The 27,557-nt window shown below is 49.9% G+C and overlaps 15 protein-coding genes across 16 annotated transcripts; 7 read left to right on the top strand and 8 right to left on the bottom strand.

Annotated features, from left to right (window-relative positions):
- Positions 1-92: 92 nt before the first annotated feature.
- Positions 93-2,251, bottom strand: FVEG_06685 (protein transporter SEC61 subunit alpha). Of its 2 annotated transcripts, XM_018895084.1 has the most exons (3): positions 2,077-2,251; positions 597-1,941; positions 93-546 (listed from the first exon to the last, which is right to left on the bottom strand). In XM_018895084.1, the coding sequence occupies exons 1-3, from the start codon at positions 2,084-2,086 to the stop codon at positions 471-473; spliced, it is 1,431 nt and encodes a 476-aa protein (XP_018752282.1). In that variant the 5' UTR covers positions 2,087-2,251; the 3' UTR covers positions 93-470. The 2 variants fall into 2 exon arrangements, with proteins under 2 accessions (XP_018752282.1, XP_018752283.1); XM_018895085.1 differs by lacking the exon at positions 2,077-2,251 and having other exon boundaries at positions 107-546; positions 597-1,994.
- A 387-nt stretch (positions 2,252-2,638) lies between these two features.
- On the top strand, positions 2,639-4,038 carry FVEG_15920 (tRNA dimethylallyltransferase; the record flags this gene model as incomplete). The annotated part of the gene is made up of 2 exons (XM_018905146.1): positions 2,639-2,707; positions 2,752-4,038. The coding sequence occupies 2 exons, from the start codon at positions 2,639-2,641 to the stop codon at positions 4,036-4,038; spliced, it is 1,356 nt and encodes a 451-aa protein (XP_018752281.1).
- A 1,986-nt stretch (positions 4,039-6,024) lies between these two features.
- FVEG_06682 (hypothetical protein) lies at positions 6,025-8,295 on the top strand (the record flags this gene model as incomplete). Its single annotated transcript, XM_018895083.1, has 4 exons — positions 6,025-6,153; positions 6,209-6,511; positions 6,559-7,032; positions 7,078-8,295. 4 exons carry the CDS (start codon positions 6,025-6,027, stop codon positions 8,293-8,295), a joined length of 2,124 nt encoding a protein of 707 aa, XP_018752280.1.
- A 267-nt stretch (positions 8,296-8,562) lies between these two features.
- Positions 8,563-9,617, bottom strand: FVEG_06681 (hypothetical protein; the record flags this gene model as incomplete). Its single annotated transcript, XM_018895082.1, has 4 exons — positions 8,563-8,877; positions 8,919-9,046; positions 9,113-9,192; positions 9,346-9,617. The coding sequence occupies 4 exons, from the start codon at positions 9,615-9,617 to the stop codon at positions 8,563-8,565; spliced, it is 795 nt and encodes a 264-aa protein (XP_018752279.1).
- Positions 9,618-10,518: 901 nt separating this feature from the next.
- Positions 10,519-11,651, top strand: FVEG_06680 (hypothetical protein). The gene is made up of 3 exons (XM_018895081.1): positions 10,519-10,726; positions 10,777-10,855; positions 10,902-11,651. Exons 1-3 carry the CDS (start codon positions 10,687-10,689, stop codon positions 11,344-11,346), a joined length of 564 nt encoding a protein of 187 aa, XP_018752278.1. The 5' UTR covers positions 10,519-10,686; the 3' UTR covers positions 11,347-11,651.
- FVEG_06679 (transcription initiation factor TFIID subunit 6) lies at positions 10,949-13,159 on the bottom strand. The gene is made up of 2 exons (XM_018895080.1): positions 12,655-13,159; positions 10,949-12,610 (listed from the first exon to the last, which is right to left on the bottom strand). Exons 1-2 carry the CDS (start codon positions 13,040-13,042, stop codon positions 11,607-11,609), a joined length of 1,392 nt encoding a protein of 463 aa, XP_018752277.1. The 5' UTR covers positions 13,043-13,159; the 3' UTR covers positions 10,949-11,606.
- A 1,547-nt stretch (positions 13,160-14,706) lies between these two features.
- On the top strand, positions 14,707-15,120 carry FVEG_06678 (hypothetical protein; the record flags this gene model as incomplete). Its single annotated transcript, XM_018895079.1, has 1 exon — positions 14,707-15,120. One exon carries the CDS (start codon positions 14,707-14,709, stop codon positions 15,118-15,120), a length of 414 nt encoding a protein of 137 aa, XP_018752276.1.
- Positions 15,121-15,848: 728 nt separating this feature from the next.
- On the bottom strand, positions 15,849-16,739 carry FVEG_06677 (hypothetical protein; the record flags this gene model as incomplete). The annotated part of the gene is made up of 1 exon (XM_018895078.1): positions 15,849-16,739. The coding sequence occupies one exon, from the start codon at positions 16,737-16,739 to the stop codon at positions 15,849-15,851; it is 891 nt and encodes a 296-aa protein (XP_018752275.1).
- Positions 16,740-16,971: 232 nt separating this feature from the next.
- Positions 16,972-18,661, bottom strand: FVEG_06676 (hypothetical protein). The gene has a single exon (XM_018895077.1). It carries the CDS (start codon positions 17,940-17,942, stop codon positions 17,082-17,084), a length of 861 nt encoding a protein of 286 aa, XP_018752274.1. The 5' UTR covers positions 17,943-18,661; the 3' UTR covers positions 16,972-17,081.
- Positions 18,294-19,417, top strand: FVEG_06675 (regulator-Ty1 transposition protein 109; the record flags this gene model as incomplete). Its single annotated transcript, XM_018895076.1, has 2 exons — positions 18,294-18,326; positions 18,395-19,417. 2 exons carry the CDS (start codon positions 18,294-18,296, stop codon positions 19,415-19,417), a joined length of 1,056 nt encoding a protein of 351 aa, XP_018752273.1.
- A 266-nt stretch (positions 19,418-19,683) lies between these two features.
- Positions 19,684-21,240, top strand: FVEG_06674 (regulator-Ty1 transposition protein 109; the record flags this gene model as incomplete). The annotated part of the gene is made up of 1 exon (XM_018895075.1): positions 19,684-21,240. The coding sequence occupies one exon, from the start codon at positions 19,684-19,686 to the stop codon at positions 21,238-21,240; it is 1,557 nt and encodes a 518-aa protein (XP_018752272.1).
- A 119-nt stretch (positions 21,241-21,359) lies between these two features.
- On the bottom strand, positions 21,360-22,560 carry FVEG_06673 (hypothetical protein; the record flags this gene model as incomplete). Its single annotated transcript, XM_018895074.1, has 2 exons — positions 21,360-22,090; positions 22,134-22,560. 2 exons carry the CDS (start codon positions 22,558-22,560, stop codon positions 21,360-21,362), a joined length of 1,158 nt encoding a protein of 385 aa, XP_018752271.1.
- Positions 22,561-23,135: 575 nt separating this feature from the next.
- Positions 23,136-25,308, bottom strand: FVEG_15919 (hypothetical protein; the record flags this gene model as incomplete). The annotated part of the gene is made up of 9 exons (XM_018905145.1): positions 23,136-23,380; positions 23,425-23,501; positions 23,547-23,726; positions 23,772-23,887; positions 23,929-24,208; positions 24,252-24,333; positions 24,377-24,795; positions 24,837-25,201; positions 25,246-25,308. 9 exons carry the CDS (start codon positions 25,306-25,308, stop codon positions 23,136-23,138), a joined length of 1,827 nt encoding a protein of 608 aa, XP_018752270.1.
- A 468-nt stretch (positions 25,309-25,776) lies between these two features.
- Positions 25,777-26,541, top strand: FVEG_06670 (hypothetical protein). The gene is made up of 2 exons (XM_018895073.1): positions 25,777-25,830; positions 25,880-26,541. The coding sequence occupies exons 1-2, from the start codon at positions 25,815-25,817 to the stop codon at positions 26,374-26,376; spliced, it is 513 nt and encodes a 170-aa protein (XP_018752269.1). The 5' UTR covers positions 25,777-25,814; the 3' UTR covers positions 26,377-26,541.
- Positions 26,512-27,393, bottom strand: FVEG_06669 (translation initiation factor IF-3; the record flags this gene model as incomplete). The annotated part of the gene is made up of 1 exon (XM_018895072.1): positions 26,512-27,393. One exon carries the CDS (start codon positions 27,391-27,393, stop codon positions 26,512-26,514), a length of 882 nt encoding a protein of 293 aa, XP_018752268.1.
- Between the last annotated feature and the right edge of the window lie 164 nt (positions 27,394-27,557).

Genomic DNA, 27,557 nt, shown 5'->3' with positions numbered 1-27,557 from the left:
CTGTTTCCTCTTTGGTTGTGTACTGTGCCTGTGTAACAGTGTACAAGGGTTGCAGTCGTCTCTTACCCATTCCTATGTCAACTACCCTGCAGACAGTCAAGCGAAATCGGATGTTGCACAATTGGCATTAAATCTATGTCATTCATAGATCGTTCTTGAGTTACTACGGAGCTCATCCGTACCACACACGTGGCTTTCAGACATGGCGTCCCTCTCCAACCAACCCGTCATGACAGCTCTTGAGCTATTTTTGTTAATAATGACACGACAGCCTTTAATGACTGTCCCAATTCCTTCCCAGCCAATATGACATCACTACCCCGACTCCTCCGGCTTGTTGAGCAAAAAGGAAACAAAAACATGTTGACTATTTTATCTTTTCTTCCTCTTTACTGTTGATACACAAACGCCCGTCTTAGCGGACCACAACGAAGGCTGAATCAATCGTGCCTTGTGTTCGAGATGTCTGTTTAGCCCATAATCATGCCCTTCATACCGGCCATGTCACCCTCCTTGGCGGCGATTTCGAAGTAACCGTAGATGATACTGTAGATGTTAGTATTGCGATTGACGGGTTAGGAAGAGATTCAACTTACGTGACAGCAAGGAGAGTACCGGTACCGGAACCAAGAGCGCCCAAAAGGTCACTGGTGACGGAGAGCGCACCAATGCAGGCACCGCCAAAGGCGGCGGCAGTAGGAATGATGCGCTTGAGCTCCTTGTACATGGACTGATCACGGTGACCAGCCATGACGAGACCCTGATCCTTGAGCTGCTTGGCAACATCACGAGGGCTGGAGCCAGAAACCTCAATCCAGGTCTTGGAGAAGAGAGCACAAGCACCAAGCATGTAGACGATGTAGGCGCTCATGTGGATAGGGTCGAGAAGAGCCTCCTTCAGGTTCTGGGGAGGAGACATGTAGTAGACGAGACCAGAGGTAGCGTGGAGCTGAGAAGAACCATCCTTAGCCTCCCAGACACCGAAGAGACGGACAAGGAGGTTCTCAGAGAAGCGGGAGTAGAGCATCTGACTGATAAGGAAGACGTTGGAAGAAAGAGCGGACTGCAGCATGATGGGCATGTTGGAGGTGTAGAACAGGCGGACGGGGTAAGATCCACGAGCACCACGCTGGCGAGAAGACTTGACGGGGATCTCGACGCGGAAACCCTGGAGGTAGATGACAGCGGCGAAGACGGCAATAGTGGCAAGGAGGTTCATGATGTTGGGGAGGTTCTGACGGTAGAAAGCCTCCTGGAGAGCTCGCTGCTTGTTGGGCCAGGTCATGAGGAGGTGAAAGAGGGCAATGACAGCACCCTCAAACTCGGGACCACGGCCAGTGTTGATGGTGGTGGGAGAGAAAGCCTTCCACATGATGGACTCGCAGATGTTGGTGGCAATGAACAGAGAGATACCGCTGCCAAGACCGTAACCCTTCTGGAGCAGCTCGTCGAGGAGGATAACAATCATACCGGCAACAACGAGCTGGAGGATCAGGAGGAAGACAATACCAGCACCAAGGTCGGAGGGAGGTCCATAGAGACCGGAGAAGACGTAGACAGTAGCAGTACCGGCGGAGAGGATAAAGGCCAGAAGCTTCTGGGCGGTCTGGTAGAGCTCGCGGTCGGACTTGAGGTCAAGGTTGACGTCGATCATGTGGGTGCCAGCAAGGAGCTGGAAAACCATGCCAGAGGAGATGATGGGTGTGATACCCAATTCCATCAGTGTACCACGGTTACTCGCGATGACCATTCGCAGCCAGTATAGAGGATCCGAGTTGTCGGAGGAGACGATACCGTAGAGAGGCATCTGGCTCATGACCAGGAAGATGAGGAGGGTGAGGGCCGTCCACATGAGCTTCTGGTTGAAGGGGATTTTGGTCTCCGGCTGCTGAACCTCTGGGAGGAACGGCACGAACGGCTTGACCAGATCGAGGAATCGTACTATCGAGCGCAGCCACTGTTAGCTTTTCTGTCCGATGATTCGCGATGCCAATTGGCAATTGCGCGCCATTTTGTGATGTCGCGCGAGCTTAAACTTCCAAAGCTTTCAGCTCCAGACGAGGAGAACAAACTTACGGGAACTCATGGTGGGCAACGAGACTAAAGGGACAGAACAAGAATTGGACTATTTCATCCAATGAGGGGAAGAAAGAAGGAAAGAAAAGGAAGATGCTGAGCTTGAAGAGCCCAGGCGATTTGAAGGGTCGATGGGAGAATAATTAAAGGAGAGCTGGGGGGGCGGAGGTTGGCGATCTGGCTTCAATGAGCCCAAATTGTAGATGTGTCCAATATTGGGAGTGGAGTGGCACGTGACCTCCAGGGGCGACTCGAGATGGGGGAGCTCCAGCTAAGGTTCCATTCCCTGAGCTTCTCCAGGTAATAGCCTATAGGGAGCTAGCGAGCTGTGAACAAAGGGGTTTCAGCCTCTGAGACCAATTGAAGCTAACCTTTGAACCCCGCCGTAATTTTTCCGTCAAATGACTCCGCTTTGCCTGTTCTGGAACATTTGAGGGTTTGACTCAATATTGTTCATTCACTGGAAACACGGCAAGGGCAAGTATTGGGATCAATATTTATGGCTTTATCTTATTAGATGCTTCGTCGCCTGGGTCCTCTTCTCAGGCGAAATGTCACTACAATGTCTAGAAAACCTCCAGCAGAACCCCTGGTGGTTGTGCTAGGATCAACGGGCACGGGCAAGTCAGATGTAAGTTAGCACAACCCATGGTAGAATGGCTCTGACGAATATAGCTGGCAGTTGAACTTGCAACTCGGTTGAATGGTGAAATCATCAACGCGGATGCTATGCAGTTGTATAATGGACTGCCAATCATCACCAACAAAATCACCGCTGAAGAACAGCGTGGCATTCCTCATCATCTTCTTGGACATATTTCTTTGGATGAGCAACCATGGGATGTTGATGATTTCAAGAGGGAAGCGACTCGGACAATACGAGAGATTCGTGGCCGAGGACGGTTGCCCATTCTTGTGGGTGGTTCGCAGTATTATGTCGACCCCATACTCTTTAAAGAGGTTATTCTGGATGACATAGACCTGGATATGTCCAAGTCATTTCCAATTCTGCAAGAGTCAGGTGAAGTTATGCTCCATGAGCTACGAAAGGTTGACCCTGTCATGGCCGATCGATGGCACCCCAAGGATCGCCGCAAGATCCAGCGATCCCTGGAGATTTACCTTCGGAGCGGCAAAAGAGCATCCGAATACTATGCCGAGCAACAAGCACGAAAAGAAGCAGCCCAGCAAGACGCCAACAAGCAGCCCTGGGAGAATCTGTTATTCTGGGTCTACTCGGAACGAGATGTCCTGCGAGATCGTCTCGATAAGCGAGTCGATAAGATGCAGACGAGTGGACTCATGGATGAAGTCCGAGAACTTTACGAATTTAAGAATAAAAAGGAGGCGGAAGGCCAGCGTCTCGACATGACAAAGGGGATATGGCAGTCAATTGGATATAAGCAATTCGAGCCATACTTGTCTGCTGTTGACGAGGGGCGAGAGGCTGCAGAGCTTGAGAAATTGAAGAGCGCGGGACTTGAAGAGATGAAGTCGGCAACGAGACGATACGCTGTCTATCAGACTCGCTGGATCAGACTGAAGCAAATACCGCGGCTACGTGAGATTGGCCCAGAAGCTATGAACAACATGTATCTTCTGGACAGTACGGATGTCTCTGCATATGGCCAGAACGTCGTTGAGCCGGCGGTCAAGTTAACACAGCAGTTCCTCAAAGGCGAAGAACCTCCATTACCGACTGAGATTTCGTCACTTGCGAACGAAGTTCTCACACAAGTTGGGAATCCTCCACCAAAAGCAACACCATGCAAACGTACATGCGAAGTCTGTCATACAGTGTTAATGACGGAAGAGGCATGGAAGCAGCATTTAAAAAGTTCAACTCATCGACGGGTTGTTCGCAAGAAAGCTAGAACGTCTTTGGTACCAGTGGGAAAAGTGCCCGAGGACATAGATGAAGGAGACTCTGGGCCAGAGCTGGGGTCCATGTTTTCAGAGTGATCAATACAAACAGTCAAAACCCGTGCCCCGATCCGAGTCCGTTCCATGGATTCCATGGAGCCGGTATTGAACAGTCACGTCACTTGCGACCATGATATGAGAATTATGGTGGTGCGAAAAGCTGGCTGTTCAAGGTCATCGCTTGAAACAAGATACCGACACCAGATGCCGTCATCGGATCGACTCGGATGCTAGCCGTTGATCCGTCTAAACGAACAACAGAGGCATTCCATGTTTCAACAGGCTGTTTGACATGCCGTGTGAATCATCAGTCTGCCTTACAAATCGAAGTGCCCTGAAATCCTAACCGGACTCCGAAGACTTCGAGAGCAGACAACTGCCCTTGAACTATTCCATAGGGCTTACCGTAATTATGATGAGCTGGCATTGAATTCACCATACCGGGACGATCTATGCGAGGCCCCTTTGCTTGATCAAGGATCATGCCAGTTTGCACAATGGTCAGCTGGCCTAGGATGAAAGGGACGATAATAACCCGCTCACCCGAATCAGGCACAAGACCTTTAACGCGGGCAGATCATGATACAAGTCAGTTTTGATGAATTACTACTCTTCAGAGCCTGATAGGTTCACCGGACACTCGGTGATATCACGTCCGTGGGGGGATACCATCAGAACGCGAAACATAGACAAGGATACGAAAACCATATGGGACCGGGCTGTTCCCACAACCCGACGAGAGAGAGCAACACTGAACACAGAGACTGCGGAGAAGAGCTTTTTACAGGTAATCATAGTACTGAACTGAGCGTTTGGGTTCGAGAGGGCTAGGTGGTCTACCTAGTCTAAGTGGCTTAACCTTCCGGAGCTTCCGAAGTTTACGAAAATATTTGATCAAAGAGCCCAGTTTTAAACGGCTGTGTACTGTGAGCATAGATTTTAAAGGTCTGACGTAGGGTGCTAAACTGCAGACCCTTTGGGATAGTATCGGATCAAGGTTTTAAGTATTTAATGTCCGTCAGTCTGCATACGGTAACAGCTCTGATACAAATTGAGTCATCGGGCAGGGCTGGTGCTTTGGTCCGTTGCGGCGGACTTGGATGACAAAAGTCCGCCGCTATTCCTCGGGTTCGGGTCCAGGGGGTCCTCATTGGTCAGTTTCAGCTAGAAGATTCGATTTTAGCATATCGACCATGTGAAACTCAAAGGAGTGCATCAGCGATTTTCCTGTCAGGCAGCTTTATATCAACCTTGCCCTTTGGCCAGGTCTGCCTGCTGTCTATTTACGGCATGGAGCATTAAATAACTGCTTGAACCGATACAGCCCTAAGAACAAGAGGGGTAATTATTTTATTTCCTTATATCTACAGACTACGTCAACTGAGGTGATGGTTGAATAAACGGAATACGCGGATTCCGGTATGCGCGTTTAATTAAGTTATTCAACCCTTTCATACCACCTTTTTTATGCAGAGGCATTGGACAATCTTCAACAACCACTGAACAATCTGATCCGAACAGACCTGGATAAAAAAAAAAAAAAAGACCATAGGCCAGCCCCTGGGCTACCTCCCAGAAGAGACAAGACAAGCAAAGCACCACCTCAGCCAGCCATAACCCATAACCTAACCGGCTCTACATTATACCGGTAGACTCGGCATCTTACGGTATCGTCAGCTGCCCTGCTTATCGTTTTTTTGCGCCAGGGAGTTTCTGAAGTGTCTGATCGATCATAACCATTTCACATTCATCACATTTATTTCTTATCCTCCTCTTTCAGTCTTGACAGACTCTTTGTTCCGCTTGCGTTTCTGTTCTGCTGCCCCTCCCCCTCACTCACCTGACCCCAGTGAAACGGACGGAAGCGGGCTTCTGAAGCATCCCAGCTACCCGCCTGCCTGAGCTGTACGTACTGTACGGTGGAGCTCACGCTGGCGTCATAGGATATTTTACTCAACCTTCAACTCTCATCGACGAGACGAGACTCTATGACTGTTATGTGAGGTTTTGCTCAATTCTGCGGTCATGTCAAACAATATCACCCACGGGCCGGGCTCTGTATCGCACAAGAACCCTCGTGTCCTGGCCTGCGTCTTGTGTCAGCATCGCAAGATCAAATGCGACCGTAACACGCCCTGTTCAAATTGTATCAAGGTGAGCATCTACAGCCGCAATCTCTTATCAGACCCAGTCATTGATGCGACTATAGGCAAATGTTACTTGTACTCCAAGCACTCCCGCCCCAGCAAGGAAGCGCCGGAGACCCAATCAGGACCTTCAGGAAAGACTTGCACGATGTGAGCAGCTCCTAAAACAATACGCCGATGGTTCTGTACCATCTCCTTCTGCTGTTGGTCATTCACCTGCTGCAAATGGGGCCGTAGATACGTATCCCGCGACACCCACCAACGTTGACGGCCAGTCCAAGTGGAAACCAACTGGCAAGATGGTCAAGGAAGAAGGCGGGGTGCGATTCATGGACAGCTATCTCTGGGCTAATATCCACGATGAGGTGAGTCTACTGGCTTGACCTGCTAACATGCACTAATGCCATTCAAGCTCCAAGCCATGAGAGAAATTGTCGACACCGATGATCCAGAGGAAGCCAGTGTTATGGGCTCTGAAGATCTGAGTCCAGATTACAACATCGATCTTCTGATACCAGCCGATACAGCTACCAGATCATGCGAGGAACTCCAGCCTGAGCCGGTTCACATCTTTAGGCTCTGGCAGTTGTTTGTCGATCGCGTCAATCCTCTGACCAAAATCATCCACGTGCCATCAGTGCAACCATTCGCCTTGGAGATGGCCACCGATATCAACAAGATCCCACTCAACTACCAGGCTCTCCTATTCGCCATATTTACCATGGCCACAGTTTCCCTTACCGAGGCTGAGTGTCTTCAGATGCTGGGAACATCTCGGGATGAAGCTCTCCGGAGGTACACCATTGGAACCAAGGTGGCACTCACAAAGTTTAACTTTCTCAAGAATTACGACATGGTGGCTCTGCAGGCATTGCTGCTTTACTTGGTAAGACAACCATACCCCCTGTGTAACTACTGCTGACGGTTCCAGTTATCTCTCCAGAACCGATATGATCGACATGCGGCCTGGATCCTCAGTGGAATGGTAGTGCGAATCGCGCAAAAGATGGGCTACCACCGTGACGGCGACTACCTGGGACTGAACGCCTTTGAGACTGAAATGAGACGACGTATGTGGTGGCAGATCATCCTCCAAGATGCCAAGAATGCTCTAGTTTCTGGCTTGAGCCACTCGCTTCTCCCAAGCAGCTGGGACACCAAGATGCCACAAAACGTAAACGATGCCGACCTTTTCCCAGGATCAATCGAACCCGTTGTGCCCCGCGAGGGCCCAACAGAAATGGCTTTCTGTCTAATTGGTTACCAAATCGCCAAGTTCCTCGTCAACGCCGAATCACTCCACGGAACCCCCGGATTAGAAGCTGCCGTCATGGGACACGACTTTGAGGGCCAGGATCCTGCTATTCTACCGAGCATCCAACAGTACCGAGACTTGGTGGACAATCTAGAGCAGAATTTGCTTGAGGTCGAAGCTCGTTACATCGATCCAACGGCTGGAAACGTGCACATCGCCGCGCTCAGCATCCGTCCGATGATCTGCAGCAAGATGAGAGAGATACTAGTCCCCATGAAGGAGCAACCAGAATGGGGAACAGAAATCCTCGACAAGAAGGACAACCTCTTCAAGATTGTGTTGATGAACAATGAGCACAGCACAGATGCTTATGGCGTGATGGACCAAACTGGTTTCCTCTGGTTCCTCAAGTTTCATTTCCAGATTGATATCTTTACAGTCATGACCAAGCAGCTCTGCCAACGACCGACTGGTTCCCTCGCCGACCGCGCATGGAACATGGTCCAGAAGATCTACCACTACCACACCGAACTCCTCGACATCTCCCAAAAGACATACTACATCCAAGCCCAAACAGTCCTGAAAGCTTGGAAGAACCGAGAGCAAGCCTTCAGAGCAGCTGGCCAGCCCCTCGAGACACCGAACTTTATCTATCGCCTACGAGACGTCGTCAAGAGCGAGAACAGAACCTCAGAACCTTCGCCGCAACAACCTCTCACCCATCCTCCGCAGAACTCACAACAAATGACCGATCTTGATCCATTTTTGGGTAATTATCTGGATGTGTCGACGCTGAATTGGGATTTGTGGGGGAACATGAACCAGCCGCCACAGCAGCAGAGTCAGATGCCTGTTTCGTTATTTGGCAATTTCCCGATGGGCAACATGGGTTAGGGTTGTGAGATTGTACTTATGAAAAGTTTGGTACTGGTATGATAATGAGCTGGGAATCTCCATGGAGTAGGGTGCATGTTGGATTTATAGAGCGGCGTTGGTAGGGATGGATACCAGGGAGCAATGTATCAATATATTTTGTCAAGTCACAAGTTATGAACCACAGCATTCTAGAGTCTTGTTATTATCAGAGTGCCTGAGTCCATTCCTTTCCCCCTCGCAGCCAGTCCTTCATCTTCCGTCTGCCCAACCCTGCCTCCGATACCCTCAGTTCTGAGCATGACGCTCACGAGTTGCTTCAAAGACCGGATAAACATGTCCCGCACCATTGCTCCCCAGCACAAGAGGATGATTCAGAGCACCATCAGGCATGGCATCCAGTTCGATGTCAGGGTTGGCATCCGAATCGTCATGGTCGCGGCCGCGGGTATCAGTAGGTGACTTGGGACGAGAGCGCCAGTTGCAAAAGAAAACTGCTGCGAGGAAGATGACGACGATGGCGGTGCAGCTGATGGCGATGGCGATGACTACGCTGGTATCGCTCATGCGGCGGTGGATGGTGCTTGTCATTGTTGCGGTTGACTGAGATGTTAGTTGTGGTGTGAGATAGGGGGATGACTTACCGAGGACTTGACGTTGTTGGTGAGTGTCTGCAGAGGATTCTTGACTGCCACTGAGATGGCTTGAAGATGTTCACCAAGGGATGGATGGATGCGAGTTGGAAGATTGGGGGAGACGAGAATGACATAAACTGAACACACGGCACGGATCGATGTAGTGGGGAAACAATGTTTTCGTATATTCATAAGTAACAAACAACAAGCGAAGAAGACAAAAGAGTTTCCCATCAAAGCAACATCATGCAGCAGTTTGAGGTTGATCAATGCATGCCCGAGTCTGCAAACATGTCAGGTTCTTCTTCGATGGCTGGCACTGACAGCCACGTACACTTACAACCATTCCCAAACAACCTCAATCTCTCTCTTATCTAACATACCTGAATATCACCAGTACTCACCATAACTTACTTAAACCTGTGCCTCGGCTGACCTATTCCTGGCCGCTGCATGTCGTCGTCCCGCGACTATACCGCGTATCCGAGCCTCTTTATTCTGCTCCTTCTTCTGCTGCCGATGAGCCAAATACTGCAAGCAACAGCACGGGGCAATGAACAGCAGAAACAGTAGCGCCATGCCGACTGTCAACCCAATGATGGCTATCTTGTCAGAGTGGCTGGGTTTGCCGTGGTCGTGCTGTGTCAGGGCATCGAGTGTTGTGGTGGGAAAGGTGATGGTCATGAGAGTACTGGGGGAAGAAGCCATTTTGATCGTGATGGAAAGGAACATACCTGATGGTGAGTGGTCTTTCTGAACCTGGCAAATGGGTTGGGGTTGGCGAGGATTATGGAGATATATAGGGGCTTATGAGTATGTGTGAGCAGTGAACATGGGGATGTTGTAGGTTCCAGTTCCAAGAACAAGACATTGTTATAGCATCGGCCACGGAACGTCCAGTCTCTTCAAAGTCTGACGTCAGTTTCGTTTTCTTTGTTCTGATGCTGGTTGAACGTCTCTCCACGGTGAAATGGACAGGTGAGAAGCATGCTTCTTGAAGGGAACAGCCCTCATCTAATAGAATGGCAAGTCCTTGCGCAGTTCAGTTGCACAAACTGAAACTCCCTACAACTAGCGTATGTCTTTACACCTTGAAGCACGGCATCAAAGACATTGCCTATTCAGACGTCGTGCCATTGCTATTCAGTGTTCAGCAATACTCTGTGGCCCTATCCAATTGACCTCCAGTCGTCAACCACAATTATTATAGGCCAGACATAATCACGAGCACGCTACATAAGCTCGCCTTCAAAGGTCAAATCACAAGCACATATGCATCAGAATGTAGATCTCAAAAATGAAACGACACCTAGACGGGAGAACTAGGTGTCGAGATTAACGACGGATCCAATTTCCCAATATTCTTCTAAGAAGTGTTCTCGAGTCCAAAGACCCTGCCTACAATGCTGTCCACTCTCTACACTAGACAGCGTGCGGCGAACTTTCTTGTCTATCTGAAGAAGAAAGGAAAAACTGAACCGCGACGCAAAAATTCGCGATAACAAAACCCACGATCTGCTTAGTCATTCTGATTCTGCACGTGAGAGTGGGTCACGTGCGTTCCGAGATGAGGAATTGACATCATCTCATTGGCTGATTGGACCGAGAAGCCGAGGAGGCCCGTTCCGATGTCTCGAGAATAGGAAGCCATCATCATTGATACTCCAGATACCGTACGAATTCTCGCCCTTGAAGCATCGACGCTGACGATATCGTTGACCGGACCTTGGCCGAACTCTTTCTCTTCGAAATCGACAGATTCTCACAATCCGCCACGATGCTCGCTCAACGTGTTGGCGTCGCCGCTCTTCGTCAAGGTACTTTCGCAACCCGAGCCTCGACATCCCGATATCTAACAGCTCTGTAGGCGCGACCAAGCCCTTCTTCGCCCAGAACATCCCCAAGGCTGCTCTCGCTGCTGGAATCTCCACCTCTTCCCCCCTACGGTGCGTCCCCAGCTTCAATTGAGCTTCACCCATCTGACATTCGCAGCGCTGTCGGCTCTACCAAGGTCTCGCAGCAAGACGGCCACCAGATCCTCGTCAACCAGCGCCTCAACCGTCCCGTCTCTCCCCATCTGGCCATCTACAAGATCGAGCAGACATGGTTCGGTAGCTCCGCCTGGAACCGAATCACCGGCTGCACCCTCTCTGCGACCATGTACGGCTTCTCCCTCGCCTACCTCGTCGCTCCTCTTGTCGGACTCCACCTCGAGAGCGCAAGCATCGCCAGCTTCGCCGCCGGTCTCCCCCTCGCCATCAAGGGCGGCATCAAGTTCACGCTGGGCTTCCCCTTTGTCTACCACGCCATCAGCGGCTTCAAGCACCTCCTGTACGACGCTGGCAAGGGTTTCGCCAAGACGACTATTGTCCAGGCCGACAAGTACATCTGGGCCGCTAGTTTCCTCGGCGCCATTGGCCTGGTTGCTTTCCTGTAGAATACCAAAATTGAACAGAAGACGGAAGGATATAGATGGTATGGTTCGCAGTGGATGATACAATGGATAAGGGAAGGAGTACGGCAAGGACGAGAAACTCGTGTACGAGTATTAGCCTGAGGGCATTCCTGACTTTGAGCAAAGAATTTTATTATCTGTACACAAGCGCCTTAAATGCTTGAGCCTATTCTAACCAACACCTCGTAAGGTATTCGCAACCAAACGCCATTCGCCTGTCGTGAATATTACGTGCCAAATATCTAATCCAAGAATCGAGCATCCAGGATTGTCCTGATCAATCTCCGATTACCCGCAGAGGCAATCTTTTCCCCAATGATGGGCCCGATAAAGTCCTTGAGTTCGGATATCTCTGTCTCGACATTTGCTGTACCATTGACTCCGTTGGTGTCTGATTCGACATGATCTGCCAGCGAAGCCACAGCTTGTACTATGCCCTGAACCAGCATCTCGTAGTCCATTGTGCCCTCTGCCTTTTCCTTCAGGGGTTGTAAAATCCCCGAGTCAAAAGTCTGCAAGTTACGTAGCACCAGCACGCGGATTGCCTCTGGACCTCCTGCTTCCAACAGACCATGAATGGCACCGTAGAGAACCGCGGGGGGTTTGGTAGGGTCGAGAAAGTATTTAAGGCATGTCCTCGTCAACTTGGGTCGCAGGAGTGTGTTGGAAGCAGAATATTTGCGCGCAATTCGTCCAACCAGAGATGCAGCCAGCTGTCGAAGATCATACTGCTCCTTGAGAGCATCCGTTCCTTCATCAGTGCCCAATTTCCTCGCCATTAGACAAGTAAGAGCGGGCGCTGACAGGGGACTGGCGTAGGGATCCAGGAAAAGGCTCTTGTTCTCGATGAGAGCATTCGTCAGCTCCATCATCTGCTTCAGAGTGAAGGTGTCATCGAGATGATGTGTTACTCGGTCCATGATAAAGGTGATGAAGTATGGGATGAGCTGGTGCAGACCAGGGTCGTCTCTCACGGAACCGAGAGCGGCTTGCCGTAGGCGAACCACTTCTTCGTCAGGATTGTCGTCGAGAACAGCAGCCTGGATCTTATCAAAGTAGAGTATGAGCTCCTTGCTCACAATGTGCTTAACAGATGGTTTCATGGAGACATTGTCATTGCCTGCCAGGGCGGACAAGGCAGGGTTCGCACCAGGCCCCTTGGGGAGGAGTTCCTGCGATCGAGATTCCGAGGTCGTGGGGTTCTGAGGGATGGAAGGCTGGACACCCTCGATGGCGAGCCAGTGCGCTGAAGACGTCAGCATGGAATCGTGCGCCGACCGGAAAACGTACCTGTAAAACCCATGTCGCGTGGCACTTTGGGTAGAGGCGCATTGATGAGCTTTTCAAAATCGACCTCCTCATCCTCAATGTAGAACAGCGGCTGGCCAGGTCCAAGACTGGCCTCGCCGTATCGTAGCGGACGCGTAGAGTCGTAGCCGTAGAGGGGCTCTACGTCGAGGGCCCTGAGCGCGAGGGAGATATCGTTTACGGTGAGGGTTGTTCTGCGGGCGGCGCGCATGAAGCGCAGAGATTCTACGATGACCTGGCCGATTCGGTATTCGACGTCCTGTGCCAAGCACTTGAGCGCCTCTTCGTTGAGAGCGCTGATGCCGACCGACTCTGCGACATCCTTGACATTATCAGGATTCCAGAGCAGTTTGGGTGTATCGGTAGCCATGGCGCTGTGGATTGCGCAAGAAGGCGCTGAATTGGGCGACGTGATTCAGAGGGCAGTGTGCGTGGTTTGGGACTGTGTCGGAGAACTGTAAGCTATATTTATTGAGTTGCGTGAATGTGAAGCTTGACGAGGCTGAGATGGAGCTGCGCATTTGGATAGTGTGGCTTGATAAGTCAGCGCCACACTTTCAAGCCACACTTGAGATCTGATCGATATTGACCTTTAGTATGGATGCTGCCTACCTACTAATCTGCCTAAGGTAGGTAGTACTTTGTCACAACTTCATTTCAATGCTTCATCTCAGCTTCTATCATTCGTCAATTAACAGCTGACTGACTACAAGTTGATGTTGATGGCGCGACCGAGGCGCATTAATCCCAGCTGGTGTATAACTACTCCGTAAATTAACCCTCAATAGTGAGGCACCTTGCAATGATTTTACCTGATGGCTACTCTCAAGATCTCACTCAGAACTTGTCTAGGTCGGAAAGGGCCTTACTGATAAAGATAGTCGGGGTTACTTCTTGACCCAAGATACCATTAAGGAGGAGGAGAAGAAAAGCGCTATGACATATCGGATGACTTAGGATCTTACACAAGTCATGAACTCTCCAATTTCTAGATCCGAGGAAACGAACAATTTTCCACCTCATGACATGAAATTTATCCACGAATGCCATTCTGATAGTACCCCCGAGACTCTTGCGACATCTCGCCTCAGCATTCATCCCAGTCGGTGAGATATTCCTCAAAGATCATAGTAGTTCTCGATCGTTAGGGGAACTTGTTGATTGCCCTGATACAGCAGAACGTAATGCATCCTGGTGCCATCCCAATGAAAATTGAACTTCGGGTTCTGGAGCTCACCCACAGCATTCCAGGACAAGCAGCTTGCGAATCCAGGGATTGCATCTGGGCCCCCTGACGATACATGTTCACGTAAAAACACCCGTCTCTCCCTGCCACACTGCCTGTGGAGGAACAGGTCTTCTGTTGTGGCCGCCAGTAGAGAGCTCATCGCCCTGGGGAGTGTGTCAGTTACTGGTTGGTTGTACGAGCCCATGTAGTAGTGAGATACTCACCGGATTCACGAGCCCAAGAATGGATCTATCGGCACTACTCTCCAAGCCATAGCCTTCTCCAGAGCTCGACCACTGACCTGCACAATCGGCTGGTATGACCGACTACTTGTCTAAATGCCATGGTACACGGCACCTCGAGCTACTGCAGTTGGACTATGGGAACTGGTCAGCTACGGTGAGCGCGAGACCGATGGCTATCTTGGAGTACCTGCCATTGTGTAAGCAAGAACAATCTACCAGGAGTGAATATCTCGGGGGATGGTGTCCAATGAACTCACGTAGTACCTAACCCACCCGGTTCTTCGAAATCTTGCTAGTAGCGTGGTCGACCTGGATTTTCTCTTTGACGCCAACTTGACTGTCTTCTCCCATGTCTTTCACCACCCCATAACTCAACAGACCTGCGGGTTTTCTTTCCAACGTAAACTTGAAGGAATAGAGGGCCAGGCTATGGAAGACCATTATGGCGGTCTCGGCCGTGTTGAAGAGGGACAAAATGTCGATCTTGTAGTTAATCCAATGCTGCTGCAGCGCGGGCATTAACATGGATACGATTACGGAGTCAAGGTAGCTGCGCATCCCATGCAAGTTTGCTTCGCTTGGCTCGAGGCTCACCGCAACCCGCCAGATTCTCCAGAGGTGGGCGGAGAGGAAGAGCATGCGGGGGGGACAGATGAGGCGACTGCGGAGGAGAGGAGCGAGGGACATAGTGAGCATGGTTCTGAGGACGAGGATGACAAGGGGCAAGGCAATGAAGTAGAGGGGCTGCCAAAGGAGGAGGAGAGCAGAGAGGAAGTAGACAAAGAGGAGGATAAAGAAGCGATAACTAACCAGGGGGGAAAGAATAATAAGAACAAGGAGATGGCAGGTAAGAAGGGAGATGAAAGCGAGGAAGAAGAGGATCAAACAAAGCAGAAGGGGAAAAAGACAAACACAAAGAACACGACTAAAAGCAAGAAAGTGAAAAAGAACAAGCAGAAGCGTCGTCAACAATGAGCACCAAGGAGCGACTGCTGCCATCAATCTTATCATCAGACATTACAGAAACAAACATGCTTCAAGCCACTTGGGCCTTTGGAGATTTGGGGATTTATTTACAGTATTAAAACTGAATAAATCACCTACAAACTGCAAAAATATCAATCTCGAAGTTGCAGGCTCCGGGCACCACTTGTCCCACTCCATCTTTACATATATGTCTTTTCCTTTTTCTGTCTTGCTGGTGTTTCCCATCCTGCAACTCAAGCTTTCCAGGCAGTAAGGAGACCGGATTCGATCCCACGAACTGTCCCGGAAAGCGGCGAGAGATCGGTCGTACACGCTTTGTTAAACCGTTAGGCCAAAGCGAGCTGCCTCCACTTCTGGTGATAGGGGTTCAGCGTCTCTGACACATAAAGGTATGGCCAGGGGTGGTTTAGGTGTGGTTAGAGTGTTGGCGTGGTGGTTGCCAGGTGTTGGCAGTGCCAGGGGCAGAATGGTGGATCGGCCGAAAGTGAGGGCGTGATGGTGTTTGATGTGTGAGGCTGTCCGGTCCCTGATATTGTCTGGGACCAGGGTTCTGGCAGTGCTAATAATGATAGGCGGGTTGAGAATGTGCTTGTTGATGCTCATGCCAAGTCACATCTATGACCCCCTTTTCTGAAAACCATCATTTAAACTGTTCAATTCTGCTCGAATGTTACAAAAGGTATCCCATACACGAAAAGATTGAAATAAATGGTACATCACCCATCCAATTGCAGAGGTTCGCAAACCAGCAACATACCCGCCGCCGCATGCTTCAAGACATAGGAAGCCAGCTTCTTATAAAGCTTCGGTCTACAGCCGTCAGACACTCCACGGCTAGTCTCAGCCTCAGAGATCTCCAGATCCATTGCCTCAACAATAATTGAAAGATACTCTGCACACTCCTCCTCATCCTGACCAAAAGGGGCGAGACATCCAGCCCACTTGAAGAGTATGGCGTTGAGTATAAGGCGGCTCATCTGGCCGTTGGCGGTATGAAATGGATGAATACTGAAGAAAAGGTGACTGTATTTTGCTGCAAGCGCCACAGGATCAATCTCTCCTTTCATTCCAGCAGCCAGTATATCACATCTGTAGCTGGCCATCATCTTGTCCATCGCTGCGGGAATCTTGTTGGGGTCCATGTAGGGACGGGACGTTGCTTGTACGGGAGATGTGCGATATTTGCCGCTGTACTCGGTATCATATGTGCCTTCAGTCTGATTGAACTCATTCGTCAAGATTCGATGCGCTTCCTTGATGATATCCTCGGACAGATCGCTCTTTGTGGTTTGGCAAATGAGATATTGCGCTGCCTTGAGATGCTGGCCCAGCTCTCGATAGACTTCCACGTCAAGCACTAGGATATCAGATGGGTCGCTTATCGAGCCTTCGAAAATGGCTCGACAAAGCTCGACTGTAGTGTTGAAGTTGAAACTGACACCTTCGATGTTGTTGGAGCCATGGACAAGGCGGTAGATAGAGTTCAGGATGTGTCGTTGCATTCTGTCTGGATCAATAGCCCTTTCGAGTGAGAGTTCGCGGAAGAGGTCATATAGCTCCTTCGGGTCATCTTCTGGGGAGCTTCTGATGTAAGACCTCATATCCATGGTGATCAACAGAGGGTGTGTTTGCGTAGTCTCCAAAGGAGCCATGGCTCTTTGACACAGTAGACAATATAAATTGATGATAAAGTCTTTTTCGTTATTCTAGTGATGCTGAAGCTCTTGCTCACTGACAGACGATGGAGATTGATCAAATTGACGAGTAAAGGGGAAAGCAGCGGTTTAGAAATATGAACTCCCTTGAATTCTCTACCACATGTAACGACCAGGTAGGTGCCTTGAGCTTATATTTATGAGAACGAAACTTTAAAAATAAAACCCTGTACTCTATTCTGTCTTGCCCCGCTCCTGTGAAACTGAAAAGTCAGGTTGACACATCGTAGTCGTCTAGACCACCAACCCAACAGTAAACTTCTCCCATGACTCCCTAATCTTATCCCTCGCCGCCTTGAGCTCCTCAACATCCCACATACACTCCACAAACCTCCCACTCAGAAACCTGGCCTCATCGCTCGCAGCCCAGACAGCAAAGTCGCTCGGCAGTGACACATCCTCCGGAACAAGTCCATAGTCCTTGACGACATCCACGAGAGGTCGAGTGATGGCCGTGTCCATGATGAGTCCGGGGTGAAACTGTATAACCACCTTGTCTCGGTTCTCCTTTGCATACCATTCAAACCCTTTATAAGCTCCAAGCTTTGAGCCACGATAGGCTGAGAATCCGGGCATGAACTCTGTGTACATTGCGCTTGTGGATACGTGGATGACCGTGGCTCCGGGAGTGGCGAGAGGGTCAAAGGCTCGCAAGAGGTTAAAGTTTCCTTTGATGTTGATCTCAAATGTGAGCCACCAATCGACAGGATCTGCCACGGTTACATGCTCGGTCTTGGGCATGTATCCAGCGTTTGCGATGAGAATGTCAATCTTTCCATTGATTGCAGTGGTGTAAGCTTCGAGGGCAGACCGAGTTGAGTCAGCGTCGACGATGTTGACTGTACAAGTCCAGACTCTAGTTTCGGGGTATTTTTCTTCAATGTAGGCTTTGTTTTCGAGGAGTGTTCTTTCTGTTCGGCCAAGAAGAGCCAAGTTGGTGATGCCTGATTTTGCAAATGACCTGGCAATGCTGGCACCAATACCAGAGCCACCGCCTGTGATTACAGCATTCTTTCCTTTGGTGGAGAGCTCAGGACGAAGTGAAGAGATGGACGGATATGAAGTCTTGTGAAGTGTCTTGACTGGAGATGCCATTTTTGACGCTTAAGCGAGGATGAGATGTGTAAATGAATAGTGAATATACAGTGAATAAATAGTGACTGAATGAGAGCGATTTCATTTCTTTTTTTCGACCTTCTCACACTATATATACATTTTTGGCCCAACATCCTTCATCTTTGTGAATCCTTTCATGAGCATCTTTCACTGAGCATCGTGAGCTCAACGTTGAGTTGCGTTACACATTACTCATGCGCTGACGCCTCACCCTTGCTACATGACTACCCCACCAGCCACCATAACGCCTCATAACGTTATCGATCCTCTCTTGGTAAGTCAGCAACGTTATTCCTCCAACATCGTCATCAAACTGCCCATGCCATTGAAATGTCACCTCCGGGAAATGGAGATAATTCCGATGTATGTGGATCTCACAATTACCAAGCAGAAACTATTGTTACCAAAAACCACCTAACATGCATGAACAGCCAAAGCGGGAGCGCAGCAGAGTTGCGCAGCGCGAGTATCGCAAAAGACATGCCTCAAAGTTCAATACTCTCAAAGATGAGAATCAGAGATTGAGAAATGCTCTGAAACGAATTGAGAAGGTCGCGCTGAAGCGTGGTGGGAAGGACCAGGAACTCGAGGCGGCGCTGGCTGAGGCGAGAGAAACTCTTGGAGAAGAGAGCGAAAGTCGAGCCTTGACAACTTCTGGCTCAATAGATACTGACCCAATCTCTGCTGAGAGGTTGTCATATCTATCAGGGTTGTTGTCGTCGGATATCATGATACATGCTCAATCGCTGGGGCAAAACACCGCGCCTCCTCGTCTAAGTCTAGAGCAGCAACTCTGGACTAACACGGACAGATTGGCCCGTATTTTTGAAGCGCCGTCAGATGCAGGCAAATATCTCGGCGACGGCCTCTACACATTTGCAGGGACGCTGTACTGGGCATGTACAAGAAATACAGTATCGCTATGGGAGACGTACAAGCTCAACATGATTGGTAAACCTGGACTCCCAGCCCAAAACCCCATGGACCGATTATTCAATCACTCAAAACACCTGAACGACCGAAGATTCCTGCTCTCACTCGCACTGGCGCGACTAGAGTACAAGCACAAAGGCTTCATCGATCTCCCACGAGCAGGAACCGAAATGGTGTGGAAGTCAGTGCTGCCCGATCTACGACGCAAAATGGAACGGGAACTAGTCGAGAAAGGACAGGGGCCTGAATGGTGGAAGACCCCAGGGGAAGTTGAGAACCATCTGCGCAAGTATCTCGAACCAGCCGAGATTGACGAGCTGCAGGCTCTCGTGGAGGGGAGAGGATCGGAGGAGGTTCTGACCAAGTACAAGCCTTTGGTTGAGATGATGATTGCTGAATTTGTCTGTTTTCCGGATGGTCCGAGATGGAATCTTTTGTATGTTGCTATGGCTGTTGGGAGTTGGAGGAGTGATCATCCGAGACCTTCAGAGTTGGTGCAAGATTCGAGTGCAAGCGTTTAAGCGATTACGAACAATGAATGATGTTTCTATTCCTGTTAATTCCTGTATTGAGATTATACTATCGTTTTTGGAGCCATAAGGTCAAAGAGCTGAATAATCCCAGATCCATGGACGGCTATCGACAGTCGGGACCTGGCAGGTATCGCAAACTCCACTAGACCCCTGCGTTCGAACCCCTGTAGATCAACGCCCCAGCGCTGCCCTAGCGACCACCCCAACTTATACCAAACAATCAATCCCAGCTCCAACATCCATCAGCAACCATCATGACAGACAACGGCCTAAAATCACGTCTGGCCTCTGTCCTCCCAAAAGGCCACGACTTTACAATCCTCCACATTTCAACGCCCCCTACAAAGACCGATCCTCTGTACTCCCCACCACCAAACGAACGGCCCGAGCGAACGTACTGCGAGAACCATTTCCTCGCTGTTTCAATCGATGCAGACGGCAAGCAGGTCTTGGTGCTAGGTGTCGAGGTCTTTATCTACACGACTGCTCGATCGACTACGTTGTTTGTGTCAAAGGCTGATTCGACGGGCTATCTGACGCTTCTCAACCTTCCCAAGGGGACACCGAGTCCTATTCGTGAGATATGCGCCACGTTTGTAGGATTCCTCGTCGAGAAGAGGAAGAGGAAGGATATACAATTCATCGTCAATTTATTCGCCCGCGCGCAAGACCAGTATCTATTTCCCGGAAGTGTCGAAAATAAGGGCAAGCATGTCCTCGATGATCGCGGTCTTATCAAGTGGTGGTGTCGCGTGCTCGATCCCCTTCTCGGGCCAGCACCAAAATCGGTAGAAGCACCATGGAAGAGTTCAAAAGGATACATCGTCGTGCCGGGATTGGAACCAAATGAGATTCGAGCAATGACACCTCGAAGAACAGACACTGCTTGGGAGTTTACGCATCCGCTTCAACGAATATCGCATTATTACCGGGAATTTGACTGGGTACCGCCGCGATGTCTGATCCCACACTTTCCTGACGATCCCAAATCACGATTCCGAGATGAGCTTGATGAGGAGGCTGCGAGTTCGCAGGCAATGAAAATGCAGGGTAGCTGGAAGAGTGTCAAGACTCTCGACATGTTTTGGGAAATGATGGCTTTCCGACAAGAGTGCTCCAGTGGGCGCATGACGGGATTTATCTGGTTGGTCTTTGACGACAAGGAACCAGAACCAACAGCAAACGAGTCTTTTCCATCGACAAATCCACCATCAACGCCAAAGGCGCAGCGGATCGCTCAAATAACGCCAACCACAACACCTCGAAAGCTCTTCCCCAGCAAGAAACAACCAGACACCAAGCAGAAGAAAAAGAAGCAGAAGAAAAAGCTCACAGGTCCCATCATTCCTCGAAAACCCCAGATCAAGAGGGCCAAACACAATTATCTGCTCGATCGCCCCGCAAACACAGCATATTACTCATGGACACCCGAAGGTCGCGGTGAGAAGATTGTCGATGAGGCAACCTACAAGCGTATTGTAGATCTCCTGCTACACCTCGACTTTGCCACCCTCAACAAAGCGGTTGGTAGTACACGCCGCTGGCTGAGTGAAGGCGGAGGCGGTGGTGACTGGGGCGTTATTGTACCCGGTGCACGCGAGACGCCAACTCAAACGGCACACGACCGCGAGAACGGCGTGAACAATCTGACGAGTCTTGTCAAGAGAAAACGAACTGACTCGACCGTTGATGAGTCTCAAAACAAGTTTAATGTCCTTGGAGAGGGCCTCGTCAAGAAGAAGCCGAAAGAAGAGTCCAAGGCTGTAAATGTACTTTCCACTGGTCTGATTAGAAAGAAGCCCAAGGAGTAAGTGTATTTGTATGATTAGCGTCGGGTATTGTTAAGCCGGAGTTGGTATATGTATTGGTTAAGGCATTCATTATCATGATTCTATGCTACCTGCTTCTATCCTCTATCGCCCGTATTGCGCTACTTCTTGAGAAATTCCAGGTTTACGGGAGTAATGGCCTCTCCACCGCTGAGAACAGCCATGATGTTTCTCATGCTTAACTCTTCGAAACCCTTGTGGGTGTCGACTGTTCCTCCAGCATTGTGGCATGTCACCAACACACGGCCCTGTTTAGCCAGCTCCAATAATTCGGGGTGTATCTTTGGCTCGTTTGCGTGGACGTCAAGAGCCGCGCTTGACAGTGTACCATCTCGAAGGGCAGCAGCCAGTGCATCCTCGTCAACAAGACTTCCTCGTGCAATATTGACAAACCGCGATCCACGCTTGAAGAATGGCAGAGTCTTTGGGTCAATAAGAGTGCCTTCGCCAGCCGGTGTGCAGAGAACAACACAGTCGCATCGACCAAGAAGACTCTCAAGCGTCTCATGGTGAGTAGCTCGCACAGGAGCGACAACAGCAGCAGGCTTGGGAAGCACATCATAGTAGTGAATGTCCATCCCGAATCCATGTCGGGCACGAGCAGCGATTTGTTGACCAATGTTGCCAAACCCAATAATTCCTAGAGCCTGGTCGCGAAGATTGTACGACTGCATTGTAGCATCGCGATGATTCTCCTTGAAAGCCTCCTCATCTCCGGACATGGCGGAGGAGATACACCATGGGAGGACCCGGAATGTTGAAATGATCCCAACGATGGCAAAGTCAGCTACAGCTTCAGCAGCTGCGAGACCAGAATTGCAGTAGATGATTCCTTTCCAGTTAGCGAGTGTCTACTGGCAGCTGTGTCAACTAACCTCGTTCTCCCAGGAGCTTCGTATCAGCCCAGTCAAAACCAGCACCTGCACTTGCAAATACCTTGACACTTTGTGGCAGCAAACTGATCAACTCTTGATCCCATTTTCCCATTTCACCTCCAGTTCCCCAGAATGGCCGAAATATGGCATCAAAATCACCCCATCTCTTTTCCTTGAGGGCCTTGATAAACTCTGGCCGTTGCCGCTCTTCAGCTGGCGGTCTGATAACCTCACACTGAATGCTGAAGCGGAGATATGTTTCAGGATTGTATTTGATAGGATCTCCAATATGAAGAACCTTGGGTTTTGAGGATGTCATGGATGACCGTATTGAAAGAGATCCTTGAGAGATGAAGGGAAGTTGGGGGGCAGGAGATGTAGCTCGCGGTGTAGAAGCTGGCACGGGTGTATTGGTTGGTTCTGCCATTTTGATGGTTGACTGTCTTATAAAAATAAAATATGAGAGAGAGCACACTAGATTGCCCAAAATGTTAGGTAGTCAGATATGTGTGCCTGATCAGATCAAAGTGTCTCAGTAAGTGGAGCGATCGATAGCACTCAGCCGCACCGCACGTTCACCTCCACTCGCTCGCCTTGTCTGGTTCGACAGCCCCCACGGCAGTGATACCCCAGTCTCCGGCCCGTGAGCTTGACGACGACCCCTGTCAAATGACGGTTCCGAGCCGGATCAGCCCCGGTCGGTTTATGTTTCGATGTGGAGTTGTTTGCATCAAATCACTAACAAGAAACGACTCAAGGTGAATGTATCCAATTTGCTTCATAGGAGTACAATACATATCCAAATGGGAGCCTGCATAAGCCGGTACCGGGATAAACATATACCGGTAATATCATCCGGGGCCCAAATCTCGTATCCACAGACATCGTGGGGAAATTATTGCATGTTTTCGTGTGGGGAGATCTCATAATGACAGCCTTGTATTCAGGTCAGAGTGGTGAGAGCAGGCATGGCGTGACTTTGGGGGAGGCACTTCTCACTGGTTACAGCTCGTCCGACACATTCTGACCCGACAAGGGAGCTTGGAGGCGATTGTTGGCATGATCCGACTTCTTGACTGGGAACGTGAACCGCCCGACATTAACCTTGGTGGGAATATGCCCTGCCTCTAGAGCCTTTTTGATCAATTGAATGGCCGATTTGCCATTTCCGTGGATGAGAACCGAGATGCAGACTGGCTGGTACTCTGTCTCCCCAGAAATGTCAGACTCGTAGGGTATCTGAGTGACTGGTTTTGTTAGTAGCTACCTAAAGCCAATACGCTCAACTTACATGGAAGTGATAATAGGGAAGCCCCCAATACCAGTGCCAGTGTTGTAGAGTCGATGCCTTTGTACATGGTTGGTGGGCTAATATGCTGTCAGCCAGGTATCAATACGGGGAAATGCACATACGCCACAGGATCGTTCCGATGTTCAACTTGATCATTTCCACATGGAAGGATCACGACTGTGTCTCCCTTGGCATTGGGGGTAGAAGTATGCACTATGTTCTCAAGGAACCACTTCCGGTATACATCGAGACGTTCTGTATCTTGGCGGTTCTCCTCTTCTGTTACCGACTTGCATTCGTTCCTGGGAGGTCAGTTGATTGAATGACAGCGCAATGTACGGCCGTACCAGAAGAATTGCGGCGTAGCCTCGATAAATGGCTTCTTGTCAAACTTTTGCTTGTAGTCATCTCGAAAAGTGTCAAAGGAATGGTAGTAATCATAACACCATGACCGGAAAGGTGCCTGAATTGTCAGTCAAGTCTTTCTTGTCGAAGTCGACTGACCTTTTCCATGTATGCTTGCATTCCCTCATTCGACGCTTCAGATGGAGGACTTTCTTCCCAATTCTTGCCCACATTGACGTACTCGGCTTTCGCGTCCAAGAGACCCTGCAGAATTGATACGAAAGTCGCTATGGCTGTTTTCTGAGACTTTTTGGGTGACGAAAAGTCTTCTGGTACGATTACCCTCATGGAAGAAGACTCAGAAGCCCTAGCCTTCGTATTTTCCGTGAAATCGAGAAGTCCCTTGAGGCTTCGACTAAAGATTCGAGTTTTGTCGAACCTAGAGTGGTCAGTGTCGCTCAACAATATATCACAGTGCTCACTTTGATGCCGTAGCTATGTCGAAAGATAGATTTCCAGGCTGACCCAAGGAGTATACGCCGCCCTCGGACATCACTCTACCATCTATACATGGTCAGCCTTGGCTTCTCGCGGCGACCCGACTTACCGTCAACGCCAATGCTGTAGTCAATCCATGGGTACCCAACCGAGGCAGCAGCAGCACCAACTGAACCACCCTCCATTCTCTGATATCCATCACCTCTTGCACTCCAAGGAGCTTGTTGGTCAACCCAGTCTGCACCTGTACCAAGGTGCGACGTCTTGGTTTTTCCGATGATAACGGCGCCTTGGTCTATTAGGCTTTGTGCATACTTAGCTGTAGAGCTTGAGGAGTTTTCGCAGAGCGATTTCCATGCCCGACTCGAAAAGGTTGTATAGGTTCCTTTCAACGATATCGTGTCGCTTATAGAAACACGGACACCAGACAGGGGTTTCTTGGCAGAAGGTTGAGAATGGTAGAGTCTTGATGGTACAGGAACTGTAACTGAGTCTCCGTAAACGGATGAAGAGGTCAAGGGTTGGAATCTGTATGGTCAGCTACGGCTTGCACTAGAGACACAACATACTCATCTGGTTGGTTCAGATCATCAGGTATTACACCGGAAGTGAAAGCTCCGAGTTCGTCATCATACAGACGCCAGGCCTGGTAAAGATTCGGACCGTAAAGAAAGTAGGGACCAGAAGGTAACTCAGAAAAGCCATCGAGAGCCTTGATTTGGTCCATATGATAAATCTGTCGCGTGTCGACATGAACCTGGCTACTGTTGTCTCCGCTCTTTTCGACGAGAATGGAACCAAAGTCGGGAACAAATACATCATCGATTGAATCGAACAGATCTAGAATTCCTTCGAGGTCGCCAAAGATTTCCTCAGTTGACAGGAGCGTGATTGGAATCAGTGCATCAGGGTTGATAGTTTCTTGAATGGTTCCCTGGACGCGTCAGTACCTCGCTGGCTTTGGTCTGATCAACATACAAGCTTTAAAGGATGTATCAGGTATTGCAGTCCTGCAACGAAGCAGGTCGTGATGGGAAGCATTGCTAATGCGTCTGCTGGAGACGGCGGGACGTTGGCAAGTAACGAACGCTAGACAGACACTTGCATGTTCACGACTACGAAGTCTTTTTGGAGGATTGGATCGCGTAAATTGAGTTTGAGTACTTGTAGGTTCGGCTGTAGGTCAAAGGTTGATGGAATGAGATGATGCTGGTGCACGAGGGAAGTTGAGACATTCATGTGGTACAAGTGCAAGAGCGTGAAAGAACCAACAGTGCGAGGCCTTCCCCCATCTTATTCTATGAATCAATCACAACTTCCCGTAAATACTCATCAATCAGGCAGTTTATCTACTTCAAGGGCCTCAAACGTATACAGGCAGTCTGTTTGACATAAATTACCAAGACTCTTCCGAGATGCCTGTCTCTGCCGTGCCCGGTGAGCTCGGTGAGTCTCGGTGAGCTTATCTTTGTGGGGTATCAAAATTTCCATCCCCCACCAAGCCGAAGTTGCAGATTCAACCAACATCAAACTCAAACACCAACAAAATGGCGAAAAAGAAGGGTACGCTCTCTGCCCCCCCCCCATCTCCACTCCAATCTGACATGTCCAGCACCCTCAATCCACTCCCGCGCCGCTCGTCGCGCTACAGACATCGACATCGATACCGACAAGTCCCTAAAAGAAGTCAAACCTCCCCGCGAAGCGACCCAGCGACCCTCCGTTCTAGCAGCGCACCACTCCGCTGGTATCACCAAGAAGGCCAAGCGTGGTCGCAAAGAGAAGATGTCTGCCAAGGCTAGAAAACGTCATGAGAAGGGCCTCGAGATGGCTGCTGCTGTTGTGGAGCGGACCAAGAATAAGGTTGAGAAGAGTAAGGGCCGGGGGAGGAATATTCAGCAGAGGAGTAAGAATTGGGATGAGATTAACAGGGCTGCTGGAGAGGTTGAGGAGGCTGAGAGTGCGGAGAGCGATGGCGAGGTGAAGGGGCGTGGAGTCGATATGGACGAGGATATGGATGTTGCGGAGGAGACGGCACCTGTTGCAGAGGTCGCTGCTCCTGCGGCGGTACCTCTACCCGCAGACGAGGATGGCGATGAGATCCTTTAGTTCTTGGGACTGGACTTGGAGTTTGGTGTCTAAAATGGGCTCAATATCCGGGAGACGACAACCGGACTGATGACTTTCTTTATTCGGCTATAGACTTGACTGGCAGATACCCAGTATATGATGTTATTCAAGCATTTACGCTTCCTTCTGAGCGTCCACCTCTGGTGTTTCCGCTTCCACCTGTGGCTTTTCACGTGCCTGTTTTGCGATTCCCTCGAGGTAAATCCTCATCGTCTTGCCAACCTCTCCATCTCTAGGTTTGTACTCTCTCGAGCCTAGTTGCTCAACCAGCTTGTTCACCTTGGCGTAGACTTCCTCTGCGGTGTCTTCCGACGTCCGCTTCTTCTGTCCCTTCTTCTTGAAGCCCAGGATCAGTTCCACCTTCATGCCCTTGCTGAGGAACCCAACCAGCTGCTGTGTCTTGACCCCAAGGTCATGCTCGCTGATGGCCCAGCTCATTTCGACTTCCTTGAGCTTGGGTGTGGTCTGTTTGGACAAACGGCGGCGCTGGGCTAATTCACGCTGACGCTCGTATTCTTCCTTCTTGTTGACAATCTTGCAAATAGCATACTGGGTCGGCTTGTCCTTCTTTGGGTCGCCTGGGATGTAGGGTGTTATCATGCGAAGTGAATCTGTCTCGGGCAGTCGGCTCAACACGTTTTTTGTGAGAAGAGGTCCATCAAATACTCCATTATCGAGAACCATGATCTTTGGGTCCGTAATCTCGAAATCCTGGGGGAGGCGATCGCGACCAGACTTTTCAAACTCCTCTTGGGTAGTGTATCGTCGATCGAAGCCACGGTCTCGGCCCTCATCAGCGAAAGGATCTTCCTCCATTTCATCTTCGCGTTTCCTTGCTTTCTTGTTTTTTGCTTTCAATTGCGATACAGAAAAGAAGCGGTTCTGTATAGGTAGTGCGCGCGGAGGTTGGAACTGTCGTGTGAGGAGACCCTCATGTTGAACGAAGACCCTATAGAGGGCTCGACGGGAGCTCTGAAGGCAAGCAAAGCTGTTCATTCTGGCGAGGCCCGAAAAGGAGAGTCGTCGCGCCGTAAAAGAATGTAGACAGTCGGCAATGGTTGAATACAATGAATCGCTGATCGTCTCGATGGTGGGCGGTTGATTTTGGCAGAAACGTCACTGTGGGGTGTTGTCAACTTATCCAATCAGGTGCCCTTTGA

Source organism: Fusarium verticillioides, chromosome 7 (genome assembly GCF_000149555.1).
Source record: "Fusarium verticillioides 7600 chromosome 7, whole genome shotgun sequence".
In the NCBI taxonomy this organism is placed as follows: domain Eukaryota; kingdom Fungi; phylum Ascomycota; class Sordariomycetes; order Hypocreales; family Nectriaceae; genus Fusarium; species Fusarium verticillioides.
This window is presented reverse-complemented; position numbering and strand designations above follow the sequence as displayed.